We start from the raw sequence: 18,492 nt of genomic DNA on the forward strand, positions 1-18,492 counted from the left end.
TTTTTCCTACATTATTAATTTTTGGTCTATGTCACTTCCTTCTTCTTTCTTTGGAGTTAATTTACTGTTCTTTCTCTTAGAAACTTTCAGTGACTATTCCCATCATGAAATTTAGGCTTTTTCCTGTTGTATACATGTATTTAATTAAAACTATAGATTTCATACCCATCTAATCAATGTCATATTTTTGCTACCATTTCCATTGTAACTTTTCTTTTATCCTTAGGATATTTAAAAGTATATTGCTAGATTCCCAAACATTTTTGGTGTGGGAGGATTCTGTTTTTTCTTTTGTAAAAAATCTTTGTTTCATTCTACTGTGTCTTAAGAACACGTGAGTTTTCAGTCTTCTGAAACTTTTGAGACCTCTTTTATGCTCAATATGTGGTCCATTTTTCTTCCAAGTGCATTTCATAAAAAAAAACACATAATATCTATTTTTGTTGAGTTTAGTGTGTTTGACAACCAGGTCAGGTTTGTTAATATGGTTCAGTTTTTTCTTTATATATACATTATATGTGATTAATACATACAAATGGAGTTACAGTATTTATTTAATGAGCGTAACTTTGGGCAGTGGGAAGCTCTTCGTGTTGGCTCCCAAGTTTTTTGAATGTGACCTTGGTGGCTGTAACAGTTCCAGGCTCGTCTTGCACTTTTCCTCACCTAGATCTGACGGCAACCATTTCTCTAAGAAATTCTGGTTTGTTTTGATGTGAAGTTATATTTTCAGAACAAAACTTGTGTACTAATGGTGATCGTGCTACAGAGTTGGTCATTGTTTTTTAGGTCTTTTCAATGGGCAGAACTAGAAAAGACATATTTTTAAACAAATGATACCTCATATATTCAGATTCTAAATTAGGATCACAGGTTCCTCCCCTTAACTTTATGGGGTTGGCCAGAAAGTTTGTTAAGGATTTTTTCTATAACAAACCAGCATTATGGCCAATGCAATATATCTTATATGTGTCTTTTTTTTTTTTCCCACATCAAGTCTCATTTCTCAAAGATACCAGAGAAGATAAAAATATACATATATATAAGATAAAACATACAATATAAAAAGAATATAACTCAAGTCCTTGTTTGTTTTGTCAGCAAAATGTTCTCAGGACAAAAATAGCTACCACCAAAGATGACCCAAAAACAGTTAATTTTTTTTTAAACATATGCCTTCCACATTTTCATCTCATCTACTTTTTAACAATTGTACTTATCTACCTTTCCATAGAACATATTGTATACTATACTCTGTCCTTTATATCCTTCAGTTAGTGTTAGTTCTGTGTATAAGTAATTAATGTGTAATTTCCTCCCACTATGCATGAATGGGGCTGATCTGTGTAAACAACAGACTGTTTCAGAAATTATAATGTATGACTTCCAAGGCTAGATCGTAAAAGATGTAGAAGTTTCTGTGTTGTTCTCCTGTAAGACCACTTACTCTTGATAAGTCAGTTGTCTGTCATGAGGGCATAGATAATACATTTTTTATCTGTTTTGTGAACATATCTTTCTGGCATGCTTTTTTCGAGGGCACCTTATTTGGTCTTTTTTTCCCCCTCTTAAAACTTTTTATGAAGCTTAACCCACTTATGGTGATTTGTGCATGTGCAAATTTATTTTTTCCTTAAATTTTAGAAAGGACACATGATTTAGATTTACTTTTCTAACTTTGTAGCTTGAGAACTCTTTTTTTCTGCTTTGGTCATTTGTTTGAAAATATGGCAATTTAGATTTCCTGACTTTATCTTTCCAACTTTTATATAGAATTTTTCTTCTTTTAATTTTATTTCCCTGATCAATTTAGATTATTTTCCCAGATGTTTTCATTCAGTGTGAAGTTTTATCTTGACAGGTGACTTTGGGGTGTTAGTTTTGAGAGTTAATGGATCCCAGGCTGCTCCAGCCCCTTCAGAATTTACTGTAAACCATTTGTACCCATCAGTAAGGAAGTAGGAAAACTTTTTCCAATTTCAGTTACTGTTCTCAAATTGGCCCACTGTGGTTTTTTCCCCCCAGCTTTTGAGTGAAATTCTTTTGTTATTTTGAAGTTACCTGATTTATACCTAGCATACCTTCAAAATTTAGTAAATACCTTGATAAGGACCTTTCCTGTGTTTGAGGCTCTTTGAGTCTTCAGTTTTACCTCTCTAGCCTAGTGTGTGTCATGAAACAATTCTGCTGGGTGCTCTATCCCCCAGAAATAACCTTTGCTTGAGCCAGGACCAAGTTTTTTTTTATCCTTACTAGTCCAGATTGTTGAGTCTTCAGTTTAAGAATACAGTTCCTCAAGTGTCAATATTACTTCTATGGATTTTGCTTCTTGTATTTTCAAGGCTTCTTGCCCTGGTATAGCTCTGTTTCTTAAGCGCCAGAAGACTGCACTAATATCTGCTCTACTTTTCAGATACTTTCGAGTTACCTACCTAGCAGTCCCGTTCAGCTTCGTAAACCAATAGATGTCATGATTGAGAAACTGGCTGTATGTCTGTTTCATCACTGGTTTCATCACCCCATTTCCCTATAACCATCAAAAGCTTCGTTAGTTTCTGTGTCACAGCAATGACCCTTGTCCATGCTCAAAATGTATAAATGCATTGAGGAAGAATAGAGGTATAGATTAGTCCACTATTGAAAGATTCTCTCCTCTGAAATTTTAGTATCTCCAGTCTTCATCGTTTCTGCACCTTTCTAATATGTTTAAAAAATGTAAATTTTTATTTTTTTTCTGGCTTTTCTAGTTTTTAGCAAGAGCATTGGTCTGCCATGAGTTATTCCATCTAACCTCAAAACAGCTTCTATATGTTCTTATGAGGTGATTTATACCTCTGTATAATTTGTTTTTTCTTGCTGCCATAACAAATTATCATAAATTTGGTGACTGAAATTAATTATCTTACATTTCTGTAGACCTGAGTTTTAAAATGGGTCTTATGGGGCCAAAATCCAGGTATCTGTTTTCTTTCTAGAGTTTCCAGGGGAGGACCTTACTATTTCCAGCTTCTGGCAACCACCCACATTTCTTGGCTTGTGGCCACTTTCCTCCATTTGCAAAGCCAGCAACAATTCCATCTCCCTGACCCTTGTTCTTAGTCACATCTCCCTCTGTCTAACCATAGTCACAAAAGGTTTCTCTGCTTTTAACAACTCATTTGATTACATTGTTGTTGTCATTCAGTTGCTAAGTGGTGTCTGATTCTTTGTGACCCCCACAGACTGCAGCACACCAGGCTTTTTTCCTGTCCTTCGCTATCTCCCAGAGTTTGCTCAAACTCATATCCACTGAGTCAGCAATGCCATCCAACCATCTCATCTTCTGTCATCCTCTTCTTCTCCTGCCCTTAGTCTTTCCCAGTACCAGAGTCTTTTCCAGTTGAGAAAAGACTGTTGGCTCCTTGCCTCAGGTGGCCAACATATTGGAGCTTCAGCTTCAACATCCCTCATTCCAGTGAATATTCAGAGTTGATTTCCTTTGGATTGACTGGTTTGATCTCCTTGCAGTCCAAGGGACTCTCAGCCTTCTATAGGGCCCAACTCTCACATATGATTGATTAGATTGGGCCCACCCAAATAATGCAAGGTGATCTCCTCTTATCAAGATCCTTAACCTTAATCAAATCTGCACAATCCCCAGTAACATAATCACTGGTTCTGAGAATTAAGGCTTGGATATCCCTGGGAACCATCATTCTACCCACCACAGTGCCACTAACATCTTCCTGGAATTCCCTTCTCTGGCAGTTCTTAAAATATTTTTTCTTTGTCATTTATTTTTAGCAGTTAAATATTATACACTTATGCGTGGTTTTCTTTGTGTTTATTGTTTGGCATTTATAGAGCTTCTCAAAGAACACACGTTAGACTTGTTCTCTGTTTGCCATGCCTCTTAAGGTCTTTTATTTTCATTCCTGGACATTTTCTGACGGGCATGTTTTATATTATGAATATATTTCAATCTGTAACTTGCATATTTGTTCTCTTAATGAGAGCCCTTTTGGGAATACACGTTCTTAATTTAATGTAGCTCAGTTGCATTGGTACATTGGTTAGTGCTTTGGTTAGCACTTGCTTTACCCCATGTAAGAAAACTTTGGCTAACCATGGTTCTAAAAATGTTCTCCTATTTATAAAACCTTTAATCATGTTGCCTTTCACATTAAATCAACAATGCATGTGGATTTGATTTGTATATATAATGTGAGATTTGGATCAAGATTCATTTTATCCTCATATGATTATGATCCAGCATCTTTCTCTAAACAGCCTTTCTTTTCCTCACTGTAAGTTCTTGGAGGTTGTCCTGGATTCTGTTCTGTTCCATTGGGAGTTCAGATACATAAGTCTGTTTCTGAATTTTCTTCTATTTAATTGATTTAATTGTCTAATTTTGTATTAATACCATACTTTCTCAGTTTCTGTAAGTTTATAATAAATTGATATCCTATGGCATAAGTCCATTAGCTTTATTCTTTCTTGCAGATTGCTATGATTATTCTTGGTTCTTTGTATTTTTATCTGCATTCCAGTGTCAGCTTGTCAGTTTTAAAAACCTTGCTAGGATTTTGATTGGGATTACACTAAATCTTTGCTTTGATTAGAGAAGAACTGATTTCTTACCAGTATTGAGTCTTCTAATTCATAATGATGGTGACTTTAAAAATAAATTTAGATCTTTAATTTCTTCCAATTTTGTCATAGTTTTTATTTTAGAAGACTTGCATGTATTTCAATAGATTTATTCCTGGATGTCTGATATTTATGTTATTATAAATTGTGTCTTTTAAAATTCTATTGTCTATTAATTCTTGGTATGATGATTTCTTAAAATAGATTTTTGTATAGTTATCTTGTATCCAGTGATGACCTTACATTCACATATTAATATTAATAGATGGTAGATTTTGGATGTTTTTATCTGTAACATAAAATCTGAAAATAATGACATTTTATTTCTTCCTCTTTAATCTTTATTCCTTTTATTTATTTATCTTTGCCTTATTGCACTTCTAGGGTTTCCAGTATCCAACAGAAGTGGTGATAGAGAAGGCATGTTGTCTTATTTGCCATCCAAAGAAAGATTTCTGTCATTATTGAACATTGAGTGTGATGATTTCTGTAGATTTTTTGTGAGCATGCTTTGTCAGGTTACAAAAGTTTCTTATATTCCTTATCTTCTAAGAGATTTAAATTATAAATGTATGAATCTTACTACATTGTATCTATTGAGGTGATTATATGCTTTTTTCCTTACTTTAATGTGGTGGTAAATTACTAGATTTTCAGATGTTAAACCATACTTGCCTACTTGGAACAGAATTCTTGTCATAATTTTTAAAAAACATATCATTAGTTTCAATTTGCTGATATTTCTCCTAGGATTTTTACATCTAAATTAATGATAGTGCTTGGTATGTAAGTTCCCTATCTTGTGGTGTCCTCCTCAGGGTTTCGCTTACCTCATAAAAATGAGTTGGAAAATATTACCAACCATTCTCTGAAAGAGTCTTGGTAAGATTATTTATTTCTTAAATGTTTTAAATAAGCCCACCTTTGACAGTTCTTAATAATGGATTTAATTAGCTAATTATTGTGGCCAGAAAAATCTTTGTGTGATTTTAGTCCTTTTACATTTTTTGAGCCTCATTTTAGGGTCTAACATAATCTGGTCTCTTTTGGAGAATTTCCTATGTGTGTTTGAGAAGAATGTATATTCTTCTATTGTCTGATAGAGTGTTCAGTAGACCTCTGTTAGGTCTCACTGGTTTGTAGTGTTGTTCAGGTTTTCTGTTTACTTGTTAATCTTCTGTCTGATTGTACTGTCCATTGTTGAAAATGAGGTGCTAAAGGCTCCAGGTAATATGCATCAGGAGTTTCTCATTCTCCTTTGTATTAGGATTCTCCAGAGAAACTGAAGAAATAGGAGGTGTGTGTGGGTGTGTGTGTGTGTGTGTGTGTGTGTGTGTGTGTGTGTGTATAACAGAAAGAGAAATTTTTTTTTTTTTTTTTTTTGAGAGAAAGAAATTTTAAAGAATTGGCTCATGTGATTGCAGAGGTTTAGTCTGAAGGTCAGTCAGGTGAATACTCAGCAGAGAGTTTATAGTTCAAATCCAAAGGCAGTCTGCTGTTGGAATTCCTTCTTGAGGGGAGGTCAGTCTTTGTTCTATTAAGGCCTTCAGCTGACTAGATGAGGCCCACCCATATTATGGAGATCAGTCTGCTTTATTCAAAGTCCAATGATTTAAATGTTAGTTTCAACGAGGCCTGTGACTCCAAAAGGGAATTTTTGTGCGTGAAGTTAACTGGCGTAAAGGATATCCAACCAGGCCTGTGGCCTCTTAAGACCATAGCCTCTAAATTTCTGGGTTAACTTGTCCAAAAAAATTTTTTTAATAAGTAAAAATAGGATTTAAAAATCAAACACTTTTAAGTCTGGCCCCTCTCTCCTCCTCTTCCAGCTTCCTTCCAAGATGGGCTTTCTGGGTGCCTAGTTGAGGGCTACTGACCCAGCTTGATTTCTGCTACAGGACAGGGATGGGGAGGAGAGAGGAAAGTGCGTCATTGATTATCACTTACAGTCTGACTCTGACCCCAGGCAGCTGGACGCACATGGGCAAGGGATAAACCCAGCATGAATTGTGTCTTCTTATCTGACTAAGAATTTTCTTGTAAAGATCGTTTGTGGCGGAGGGATGTTGATAGGGGGCTGAGGGGTTTTTTTTGTTTTTTTAATGGTGTCTGTTTTTCACATTATGTTTAATCATCAGTGCTTTAAAAAGCAGAGTCCTGTAGTGTCCTTGGAATTAGGATCTGTGGCACATTGGGTGGGAGGCAGAGGTCATGTCACCTGGTCGTGTTTCACCATCTGCATGTGGGCTCTGGCCTCTGGGGCATCCAGGAGGGATTCACACACCCTGGCACCCGGGCAGGGAGAAACCCACTGCAGCTGGGCCAGCCTGTGGTTTCATTTCAAATAGGATACAGTTTTTGTTTTTTTTTCAATAGGGAGCCATACTTTTTTTTTTTAAAGCTTGAGATCCGACTATGATTTCTAATTGTACCAGATGTTAATGTTTTAAAGCTGTGACAATGTTTAAATTTCTACCTTTTTGTGTTTCATTATTTTAACTGTTCTTTTATCTATTGTTGTATGTGAACTGGGATATTTTGTTTCTCCTCTTAGCATTTGTTTCTATAACCAGAAATAAAATTATATATTAAAGAAAAAAATAAATGTTAATCTCAGCCTTAAAAGGCCCACAGGTATATCAATAATAAAGTTTAACCAAATATCTGGGCACCATGGCTGATGCAGTTTGACTTAAAATTAACCGTTACACATGCTTCTCCATACTCTGCCTCCAGAAATATGCCAAAGTTAGAATTTAAGTGTTCTTTTAAGTGGTCTTCCCTTTGGAATTTGTTATTCTCTATTATACGTACAATATAGAATTAGAAAAACCTGGTTCAAGCCTAGCTCTGCAACTTATCCTTGTGACTTTGAACAAACTAAATTTTCTCTCTATTATGATTTAGGAATTTAAATCCATTAATTTTCCAGGGTGATAATGCAAATTAGAACTAAGAGTTAAATTCTATTTGAATTCTTGTCCTTGTACATAATTCATTATAAATAATGTTATTAAATACTATTTAATGAGTGAGATGAGTGCCTTTTTAGTTTATCTTCGAGTGTTGAACTACTTTTGTCCTAAGTTTTTCAGTTTGCAAGCATGAGTAGATACCTTTTATTTCTTTGTTCCAGGGTTGTTCTAAGTATGATATCAGTTGCATGTATAAGATAGTGATCATCGATGATGGGAACCTTAAGAGAATCTTTAACTTACTGCCAGTTTCAGGGAAGGAGAGCCCACAGCTTCTTTTAATAAATTTTTCACTTTATTAATGACTTTTGCTGAAAGAAAATTTTTTCTTCATGGAATTCCTGAAAAAATTTCTTCTGGGTTAAATTATTACAGAATACCCTCTTAAAAAACTAACTGAATAGATATTAGCTGAAAGACTTTGAGCTTAATTTTCATATAGGGGAATAATCTAATGGCTTAGAGTGGAGATTTTTATTTTATAGCCCAACTTATTTGCATTGTAGCAGACAAGATAATATAAATGAAGTTAGATCTGGGTGTAAATTCTAGCTCTGCCACTTAATCACTTGAATCTTTAGGTAAGTTGTTAATTTTTCCAAGTTTCAGTGTCTTTTTTTATAAGGTTATTGAAGGCTTACAAGATATTCATATGAGAAGTACCTAATTCAGTCCTAGATACCTTGAAGGAACTCAGCAAATATTGATGTCATTCATCTGTGTTTACATGTGGGCAAATGGGAATGTTGATGAGGAATAAGAAGGGAATCCCTCCTCCATGCCCCAGAACTGAATTTTTCTGGCATTAATGAAACTGATATATCTCTTCAAATACTTGCTTCACTCATAGTTAATAGCTTTGGATAAAGAGTGTTGTTTGTTGCCTCTTTGCTTTTTCACAATTTAATCTTTAAAAACAAGCCTGTTAGGATGCTTGTGTTTGAATGTTAGTGTTTGATATGTATGTGTTTGAATATGTATAATAAATGTCCCAAAATGCAGTCTTAAAATTTGGAAAGAATAGTCATGAAGGCCATATAGTCTTTTTGTTTCTTGGAGCAGAATTTCCCTCCCTGAACTCCTTGGTTCTAGATAGGTATCAGTGCTCTGTAGGAATAGCTTTAGTGACTGTGATCTTACTCCCTTTTAAGACAACCATTCTGGCTTTAGAATGCTCCGTTTATTAGAAAGGTCTTCTTCATTTTGTCCTTTACTGTATCTCATAATAATTCTACCTATCGATCCATTCTACTCATCTATATTCACAGAATAAACTAATCTTATTTCATTTATATTCAGGAATCATGTATTAATCATTTCTGTCCTCAGAGTCTAGGATAGTAAGTGTGGTGTGTATGCTCAGTTACTCAGTCATGTCCAGCTCTTTGAGACCCCCGTAGACTGTAGCCCACCAGGCTCTTCTGTCCATGGGATTCTCCAGGCAAGAATACTGGAGTGGGTTGCCATTCCCTTCTCCAGCCGATCTTCCCAACCCTGGAATTAAACCCATGTCTCCTCAGCTCAAAACATGGGTATGCTTTAATGAATATTTGAGATTCAGATCTTGAAGGCAGTTCTTTATTTTTTCATACAAAAACTTCTAAATTCAGTCTACATTTTTATTACTTCTGGTCAAAAATTTTTTTCAACTGTATTGACAAAATTAAATAAGGAATATTGATTTATGTTTATTTCTGATATCACTTATTATATAATCTAGAAATGAGTAAACATTTTTTATTCTCTTACACTTTCTTTTGTAGTGCTTTTTGTACCCACTACTGGCAATAACATTTTCTGTGATATTAATATAGTATATACTCTTATTCATTGATCTATCAGACTGGACAAAAGTAAGCAACATCCATCTATATAGTATTTAAGAAAAAGATATATATATATGATAACAAGGAAAAGTTGAAAATAAAAGTACAAATACATATCATCCAAGCACTAACTATTACAGCTATATGAAAAGTAAACCAAAAAATGTCAGGGGAAAAAGCATTAATAGAAATAAATGGAGTTACTTCATAATGGTAAAGTGCCCAATTCACCTGGAAGTTATAATAATTCTAAATATATGTTCACATTTTCTGTGATTTTTAAACTTGTTCTAGTATTTATTGCTTGCATTATTTACTTATTCATCTGGCTGCGTGGGGTCTTAGTTGCGGCACACAGAATCTTTGTGGCATCATGCTGGATCTTGCCTTCACGGACTCTCTAGTTGTGATGTGTGGGCTCCAGCGTGCCCAGGGCTTCAGCAGGTGTGGCACGTAGGCTCTCGAGTTGTAGCACACAGGCTGCAGAGCACGCGGGCTTCAGTGGCTGCAGGATGCGGGCTCTCGAGTTGTGGTGCTTGAGCTCTGGAGCCCGCTGGTTCAGTGGCTGCGGTATGTGGGCTCAGTTGCTCCACAGGCTGTGGGATCTTAGTTCCCTGACCAGGATTCGAACCTGCATCCCTTGCCCTGCAAAGTGGATTCTTAATCACTGGACCGTCAGGGAAGTCCCTACTTTTTTTAACTGAATGCTGTCTTCCCAATTGATTTCATGTCATCACCAGATTTTTTAAATCATTTTTCTTCATAATCTTTACAAATTTCTTACATAAAATGAATGAATACCATATTAATACTAATCCTTATAACAGTCTATTTGTGCTTACTAGTTCAGTTCTATTTCTGTTCCTATTTGACTGCAGAATAAGGGTATTATTCAACAGTTGAAAAACTGAATTATATAAAATTAAAATATGTAAGAACATCGCTACAGTGAATGATATAGCTTACAAAAAAGCTATCTCTTTAGAATTCTTTTTCTTCTGCCTTTGACTGGGTATGTCAGGAGTAAAGAAAAGGCTGCCTGGAGGAAGAGGAACCTTATGTTTTGATTACAACTACTTTGCTTTTGTTTTCGCTTCTCGTGGCTTGTTACTGCATTTTGGCATATGAGTGGTAAAACTAAGTCACATCTTTGGGAGATCATAGGTATGTCTAAATGCTTACATCTACATAGTTTTCCCAAATACTTATTTTTCAGATCGTAGGTATAATCTTTTTGGAGTCCACATAACAGTATGTGAACTATCCCTTGCTGCACACTTTGTTATGTATCCTGACACAGTATCCATTCCTAATCATTCACTGATGCAAGAAACATCTACTGTGTGCTGGTCTTCGATAAGCAGTGTAAGTGATACTGTAATAGAAAAAAAGCTATGTTAGTTTTATTTAACAGAATAATAAATTCTCAGTTACCTTTTTGTTTCTTTTCCCAAGAAATTCAGCATTTAGTTCAGTCTCTTGTATTGAGAGAGGGGGATCACAATTACCAAAGAAATATGGGTGTCATTTTAATTATAAAGTAAATTAATGGAAATCTTTGAATTTTTCAGGATGAGCGAGACCCAGAGAAAGAAGAGGAACTGGAACTGAAAAGAGGTCTTTTATATAGAGACTCTGCCTATGACAGCGACCCAGAGTATAGGTATGTGCTTGACTAATGCAGTGTACAGAGATCTGCTCATAGTTAGTATCAAAATAACTGTGTTTTTAATCTGCAGGATTTGTGGCAAATTTATATATTTATTTATTTACTTATTTATATTTTATTTTAGCTATATAAAATCCTAGTAAAATATTTTAATGTTTGCATTACTGAAAATTTTCAGTGAAAACAGATATGGTCAGTTAATGGTGTTCCCTTTCTTTCTACTTAAGATTTACAGTGTATTTGACTGCCTTGCAAATCCACATAGTTCTAATTTATTTCAGGATGTATCAACTCTCATCCAAACAACAGGTTTCATAATTTTTGTCCATAAGTAAGCTAAATTATTTTATTATAATTTAAAAATTATTTTTCAGTAGTATAGGAGAAATTCAGCTCTTCTAGTCTAAAATTTCAGAAATGTTATAGTACTAATAAAATTTTTGCAAAATTATACTAACAGAGCTCATGAAGACTTTTGAAAACTCTGTGTTAATTGCAATTAAGTGTGGTGTTAAAAACTGAATGTGTAAATTGTGAGTTAATATAACTGAAATTTTTCTGAGTCTGTATGACTGATTGATGCTATACCACTGATTACTATGTCTTCCACCTTCCTGAGTTTTCTGAACAAGTGTAAGGAAAATAGTTCCAGATAATGGAATATGTTTTATTGCTAACCAGGGATATGGACTGAAATCTCTGATCTTTACCGTGGCAGGCTCATGTAAACATTTCTTGAACATGTGAGGACTTTTCCTTGTGTTCATTACACAGACTATAAATGTGAACTCCTGTGCAAAGTTACTGCTTCCCGATCTTAGAGGAATACACTACTTTCCTTCCCTCTCATATAGGGTAGTAGTGTATTTTAAGTGATTTTGAAGAAAAAGCAATCCAAACAGGAAAAGGAAGGTTCAAGAAAGTACATACCTTGGGAAGAATTTTTACCTTTTATTATTGTTACTTACACTTCTATTCCCTAAATTATTGTCATATGGGTTATCATTCCAGTTTTGTGTTCTATATCCACATAATTAATTCTAATTCGGGTAAGAAGTGAGTAGGGTTGATAAAGGGTTGATAAAGGGTCTGATTTTCAAAATTTTATATTCATGATATGCTTCTAAAAATATAGATTTCTACTTTCTACTTCCATAGATTCTGGTTCCTTATATATAGGAGTGAGACCTAGAAATCAGCATTTTTAAGTGACCTTTTACTTCTAATAATTTGGGATTTGAGAACTGGATTGGGGAAAGAATTTACTACCATCAAGATAGTCCTTCTCAACTTTCGTACTGCCTGTCTTTCAGGAAATTTTAGACATTTGCTATTGTACTGTTACCAGTTACCAGGGTCCTGAGATGCTCTTTCTCTTTTTAATACCTTCTATATATATTTCAAATTTCCTCAGTTTTCAGGATGTTGAAAATTCTCTACATTGTTGTATAATTCTAGCATCACTATCCAATTCTAGCATCACTATCCAGTTTGAGAATTAGTCCTAACTAAGATCAGGCAACGGGTGACACTTCATGATGGGAATTGGCCACAGAAATAGAGAAGAGTATAAAAATAATTTCAATTTCATGTTTAGAACATGAGATGGCCATTTATAACTATTTCCCTGAATTTTTAGCTATTATTGTCCTTTTATGGAACTAGCTATTGATATAAACTGTTTTCTGTTTACTTGTGCATATTTTTGCAGGTTACTAACAATAGGAATATGCTGAACATAAATGTTATAATTATGAAACTGTTTATAACACAATCTCAAAGTGACTATTTTAAACTTTGACTATGTATTTTTGAATAACACAGATTGACTGTAGTTTTAATCTCCTACCTAATGCTTACTATCCAGTTAACTTGATAAATTTACCAAGGTGTAACACATAACCAAAAAGCTGTCTTTGGTACTAGTAAATGGAAAAAAAAAATCAAAATAATATACAGACTTAAAGTCCCTTGAACAAGAATAAGCTTTCAGTTTTAAGTGAGAAAAATGTTGCTTAATTCTAATTTGAATTCTTTGGATTTTGTGTTACCTGGTATATTATGATGTTTCAGATAATTTGTGCCTTGGTTCTGTTATAGTATGATATAGAGAATAACCAATGCCATCTTGTTTGTCTAGTGAATGTCTATCCATTCTTTAGGACTAAGTTGAAGTTATTACATCTTCTGAGATACCTTTTATGACCTCAGCAGTTCAGTTCAGTTCAGTCACTCAGTCATGTCCAACTCTCTGTGACCCCACGAACTGCAACACCCCAGGCCTCCCTGTCCATCACCAGCTCCCGGAGTTTACCCAAACTCATGTCCATTGAGTCAGTGATGCCATCTAACCATCTCATCCTCTGTCGTCCCCTTCTCCTCATGCCTTCAATCTTTCCCAACATCAGGGTCTTTTCAGATGAGTCAGCCATTTGCATCAGGTGGCCAAAGTTTCAGCTTCAACATCAGTCCTTCCAATGAAGACCCAGGACCGATTTCCTTTAGGATGGACTGGTTGGATCTCCTTAGACTGCGTTTTTTCCTTTATCCTACCATTTCCTCTCACATACATATTTTCAATTGGCAGTATTTATCTCATAATGATTGGTTCATTCTGTGTCTGTCTTGCCTCCTCGTGTTAAGCGTAAGGCATGGATGTTTTGCCTACCTTTGTTTTTGACTGCGTATCAAGGTCTCTAATGTGTGCGAGGAGCTCAATTTTTTAAAAAAATTAAGATATTAAAATTAGGCCCTTTATTAATAATGATAAATTGCATTTGTTGAAGCTTTAAGGCATTACTTAAGTAAACACATTTTATGGTTGTGATATCTAATAACATCTCTAGATGAGGAATCAACAGTGGAATTGATGATGAAAGCTATCAGATCTTATTTCTTGTCAGTGGCTCAGTTCTACATATCTAAGAAAGTGACCTGTAAGTAACCAGTCTTCAGTAAATTCATTTGAATAAACTTCTATTAATGTTTACTATATAGTTTATGTGAATAGTAAAAGAAGTTAAACAACATCCAATTTTTTCCCTAAATTTTCACATTTCTATAGAAAAGCCAATAATTTACTGTAGTTCCTAGACCAGTAGTATCATAAATACCCTGGTATTTGTTAGAAATCCAAGTTCTTGGACCCCACCTCAGACATACTCAGTTAGTTATTTTGGGTGTGAGGCTCAATAATCTGAGTAGTAATAAGCCCTCCAGATGACTCTGATGTGTGTTAAAGTTTGAGAACTACTGCTGTAATTTATCAAGAAATCTTGATGTCTTTTTTTTTTCCAAAAAATTCCAAGATATTTCTGATATGCATATGGATTTTAAAAAGTGATTACAGGTTTTTCTATTAAATGGTAGTTTTGGTGATATAGAATTCTATAATTTTTTTGTTGACCAATCATGATACAGTAGTATTAAGTGGATAATAGTTACATAATCACAATAGTAAAAGATGTTTATCAGTTTTCACAATCAATAGCCAGACAAAAAATAAAAGATAATTACAATTGCAAGTCATAATGGGAACATGATTAACCTAACAATACAAAATAATTGCATACAATTTGGGGGTCAAGTAGAGTGATGTAAGTGGAAATGCATACATGGACATGTTGTCATCTGCTCAGCCAATCTGTGTCTTTTGGTTGGTTCATTTAATTCATTTACATTTAAGGTAATTAAATCTTACCTTAAGGTAATCCTATTACCATTTCCTTAATTGTTTGGGGTTTATTTTCTTTAGGTAGGGCTTTTCCTTCTCTTGTTTTCTGCTGAGAGTTCCTTTAGCATTTGTTGTAAAGCTGGTTTGGTGGTGCAATTCTCTTAACTTTTGCTTGTCTGTAAAACTTTTGATTTCTCCATCAAATCTGAAGGAGAGTCTTGCTGAGTAGAGTATTCTTGGTTGTACATTCTTCCCTTTCCTCACTTTAAATATGTCATGCTGTTCCCTTCTGTCTTATAAAGTTTCTTTTGAGAAATCAGCCTGATGGGAGTTACCTTGTATTTTTTTTGTTGTTTTTCCCTTGTCGCTTTAATATTTTATCTCTGTCTTTAATTTTTGTTGGTTTGATTATTATGTGTCTCGGTGTATTCCTCCTTCAGTTTATCTTGCCTGGGACTCTGTGTGCTTCCAAGACATGGTTGATTATTTCCTTTTCCATGTTAGGGAAGTTTTCAGCTATTATCTCTTCAAATATTTTCTCGGGTCCTTTCTCTCTGTTGTCCTCCTGGGAACCCTTTAATGTGAATGTTCATGTGTTAATGTTGTTCCAGAGGTCTTTTAGGCTGTCATCATTTCTTTTCACCCTTTTTTCTATGTTCTGTTCTGTGGCAGTGGTTTCCACCATTCTGTCCCCCAGGTCATTTATCTGTGCTTCTGTCTCAGTTATTCTGCTGTGGATTCCTTCTAGTGTACTATTCATCTCTGTTTGTTTTTTAGTTGTTGTAGGTCTTTGGTAGACATTTCTTGCAATCTTTGCCTCCATTCTTTTTCCAAGATCCTGAATCATATTCACTATCATTATTCTGAGTTCTTTATCTGGAAGATTGCCTATCTCCACTTCATTTGTTTTTCTGGGATTTTTATCTTGTCCCTTCATCTGGAATGTAACTTTCTGCTTTTTCATACTAATTAACTTTCTGTAACATGGTTTTGTTTTACTCCCTGTGGGATTGTGGTTCTTCTTGCTTCTTCTGCCTTCCCTCTGATGGAAGAGGCTAAGAGGCTTGTGTAAGCTTCTTGATGAGAGGGACTGTGCTGGGAAAAACTGGTTCTTGCTCTGGTGGGCAGGGCCTTGCTCAGTAAAGCTTTGATTCAATTATCTGCTGATGGGAAGGGTTTGCTGCCTCCCTGGTAGCTTTTTGGCCTGAGGTGACCCATCCCTGGGAGTTAAGGGTGACCTCCAAACGGGACTTTCCCAGACAGCTGCTACCAGTCCCCCCATCCCTGTGGTGGGCCCCTATGACCCACACCTCCCCAGCAGACCCTCCAACACTAGCAGGTAGTTTTGGTTCAGTTTCCTGTAGAATCACTGCTCCTTTCTTCTGAGTCTTGGTGCACACAAGGTTTTGTTTTGTGCCCTCTAAGACTGGAGTCTCTGTTTCCCCCAGCCCTGTGGAAGTCTTATAATCAGACACCTCTGGTCTTCAAGGTCGGATTCCCTGCAGATTCCCAGTCCCTTTGTCGGGTGGCCAGACTGGGAAGCCTGATGTGGGGTTCCGAACATTCACAATAGCGGGAGAACTTCTTTGGTACTATTGGTCTCCAGTTTGTGAGCCCCCCACCCAGCGGGTATGGAATTTGATTTTATTGTGGTTGTGCCTCTCCTACTATCTCAGTGCAGCCTCTTCTTTGCCTTTGGACATGGGGTATCTTTTTTGGTAGGCTCCAGGGTCCTCCTGTGGATAGTTATTCAATAGCTAGCTGTGATTTTGGTGCTTTTGCAGGGGGAGTTGAGTGCATGTCTTTCTATTTCGGCATCTTGAACCAGAAGTCTCTTGATGACTTTAATGATATTTTATGACATTTTATTTTCTGTTGTGTCTTTAAAGATGCAAAATGCTTTGATGATTTTATTACCTCATATTAAAGCCTCTCTCTATCATCTATCCTGATCTCCAAGATTTTGAATACTTTCCTTCCTACCTTCCTTACTTCCATCTATCCATACATCCATACATACATACATCCAGTATATTTAGTTCAGTCACTCATTTGTATCTGACTCTTTGTGACCCCATGGACTGCAGCATGCCAGGCTTCCCTGTCCATCACCAACTCCTGGAGCTTGCTTAAATTCATGTCCATTGAGTCAGTGATGCCATCCAACCATCTCATCCTCTGTCAGGCCTTTCTCCTGTCTTCAATCTTGCCCAGCATCAGGGTCTTTTCCAGTGAGTCTATTCTTCACAACAGATGTCAAAGTATTGTAGTTTCAGCTTCAGCATCAGTCTTTTCAGTGAATATTCAGGACAGGTTTCCTTTATTTTTTTTTTTTTTTTTTTTTTTTTTCATCGCAGCACTGTTTATAATAGCCAGGACATGGAAGCAACAGGTTTCCTTTAGAATTGACTGGTTTGACCTCCTTGCAGTCCAAGGGACTCTCAAGAGTCTTCTCCAACACCACAGTTTAAAAGCATCAAAACTGTGGCTCTCAGCTTTTTTTATGGTCCAGCTCTCACGTCCATACATGACTATTGGAAAAACTGTAACTTTGACTAGATGGATCTTTGTCAGTAAAGTAATGTCTCTACTTTTTAATATGCTGTTTAGGTTGGTTATAGCTTTTCTTCCAAGGAGCAAGCATCTTTTAATTTCATGGCAGTGGTCACCATCTGCAGTGACTTTGGAGTCCAAGAAAATAAAGTCTCTCACTGTTTACATCATTTCCCCATCTATTTGCCATGAAGTGATGGAACTGGATGCCATGATCTTAGTTTTCTGAATGTTGAGTTTTTAGCCAGCTTTCACTCTCCACTTTCACTTTCGCAGAACAGTTCCTGTTCGCTTTCTGCCATAAGGGTGGTGTCATCTGCATATCTGAGGTTATTGATATTTCTTCAGGCAATTTTGATTCCAGCTTGTGCTTCATCCAGCCCGGCATTTCACATGATGTACTCTGCATAGAAGTTAAATAAGCAGGGTGGCAATATACAGCCTTGACGTACTCCTTTCCCAATTTGTAACCAGTCCACTGCTCCATGTCCAGTTCTAACTATTGCTTCTTGACCTGCATACAGATTTCTCAGGAGGCAGGTAAGATAGTCTGGTATTCCCATCTCTTGAAGAATTTTCCAGAGTTTGTTGTGATCTACACAGTCAAAGGCTTTGGCTTAGTCAGTAAAGCAGAAGTAGATGTTTTTCTGGAACTCTCTTGCTTTTTTGATGATCCAATGGATATTAGCAATTTGATCTCTGGTTCCTCTGCCTTTCCTAAATCTAGCTTGAACATCCGGAAGTTCTTGATTCACGTACTACTGAAGCCTTGCTTGGAGAATTTTGAACTTTACTTTGCTAGTGTGTGAGATGAATGCAGTTGTGCAATAGTTTGAGCATTCTTTGGCATTGCCTTTCTTTGGGATTGGAATGAAAACCTACCTTTTCCAGTCGTTGGCCACTGCTGAGTTTTCCAAACTTGCTGACCTATTGAGTGCAACACTTTAACAGCATCATCTTTTGAAATAGTTCAATTGGATTTCCATTACCTCCACTAGCTTTGTTCATAGTGATGCTTTCTAAGGCCCACTTGACTTAGTATTCCAGGATGTCTCGCTCTAGGTGAGTGTTCATACCACAGTGATTGTCTGGGTTGTGAAGATCTTTTTTTTTTTTTTTTTATAGTTCTTTGGTGTATTCTTCCCACCTCTTCTTAATATATTC

The 18,492-nt window shown here is 35.9% G+C and overlaps 1 protein-coding gene across 3 annotated transcripts in view; it reads left to right on the forward strand.

Annotated features, from left to right (window-relative positions):
- SPATA6 (spermatogenesis associated 6) overlaps positions 1-18,492 on the forward strand; it is a 155,502-nt gene that overhangs the window by 123,288 nt on the left and 13,722 nt on the right. For all 3 annotated transcript variants that reach the window (XM_065913427.1, XM_065913428.1, XM_065913429.1), the window contains one exon: positions 11,005-11,096. In XM_065913427.1, the coding sequence (XP_065769499.1) occupies positions 11,005-11,096 (92 nt within the window). The remainder of the gene's footprint in view (positions 1-11,004; positions 11,097-18,492) is intronic.

The sequence above is a fragment of the Muntiacus reevesi genome, chromosome 1 (assembly GCF_963930625.1).
Source record: "Muntiacus reevesi chromosome 1, mMunRee1.1, whole genome shotgun sequence".
Taxonomy (NCBI): Eukaryota; Metazoa; Chordata; class Mammalia; order Artiodactyla; family Cervidae; genus Muntiacus; species Muntiacus reevesi.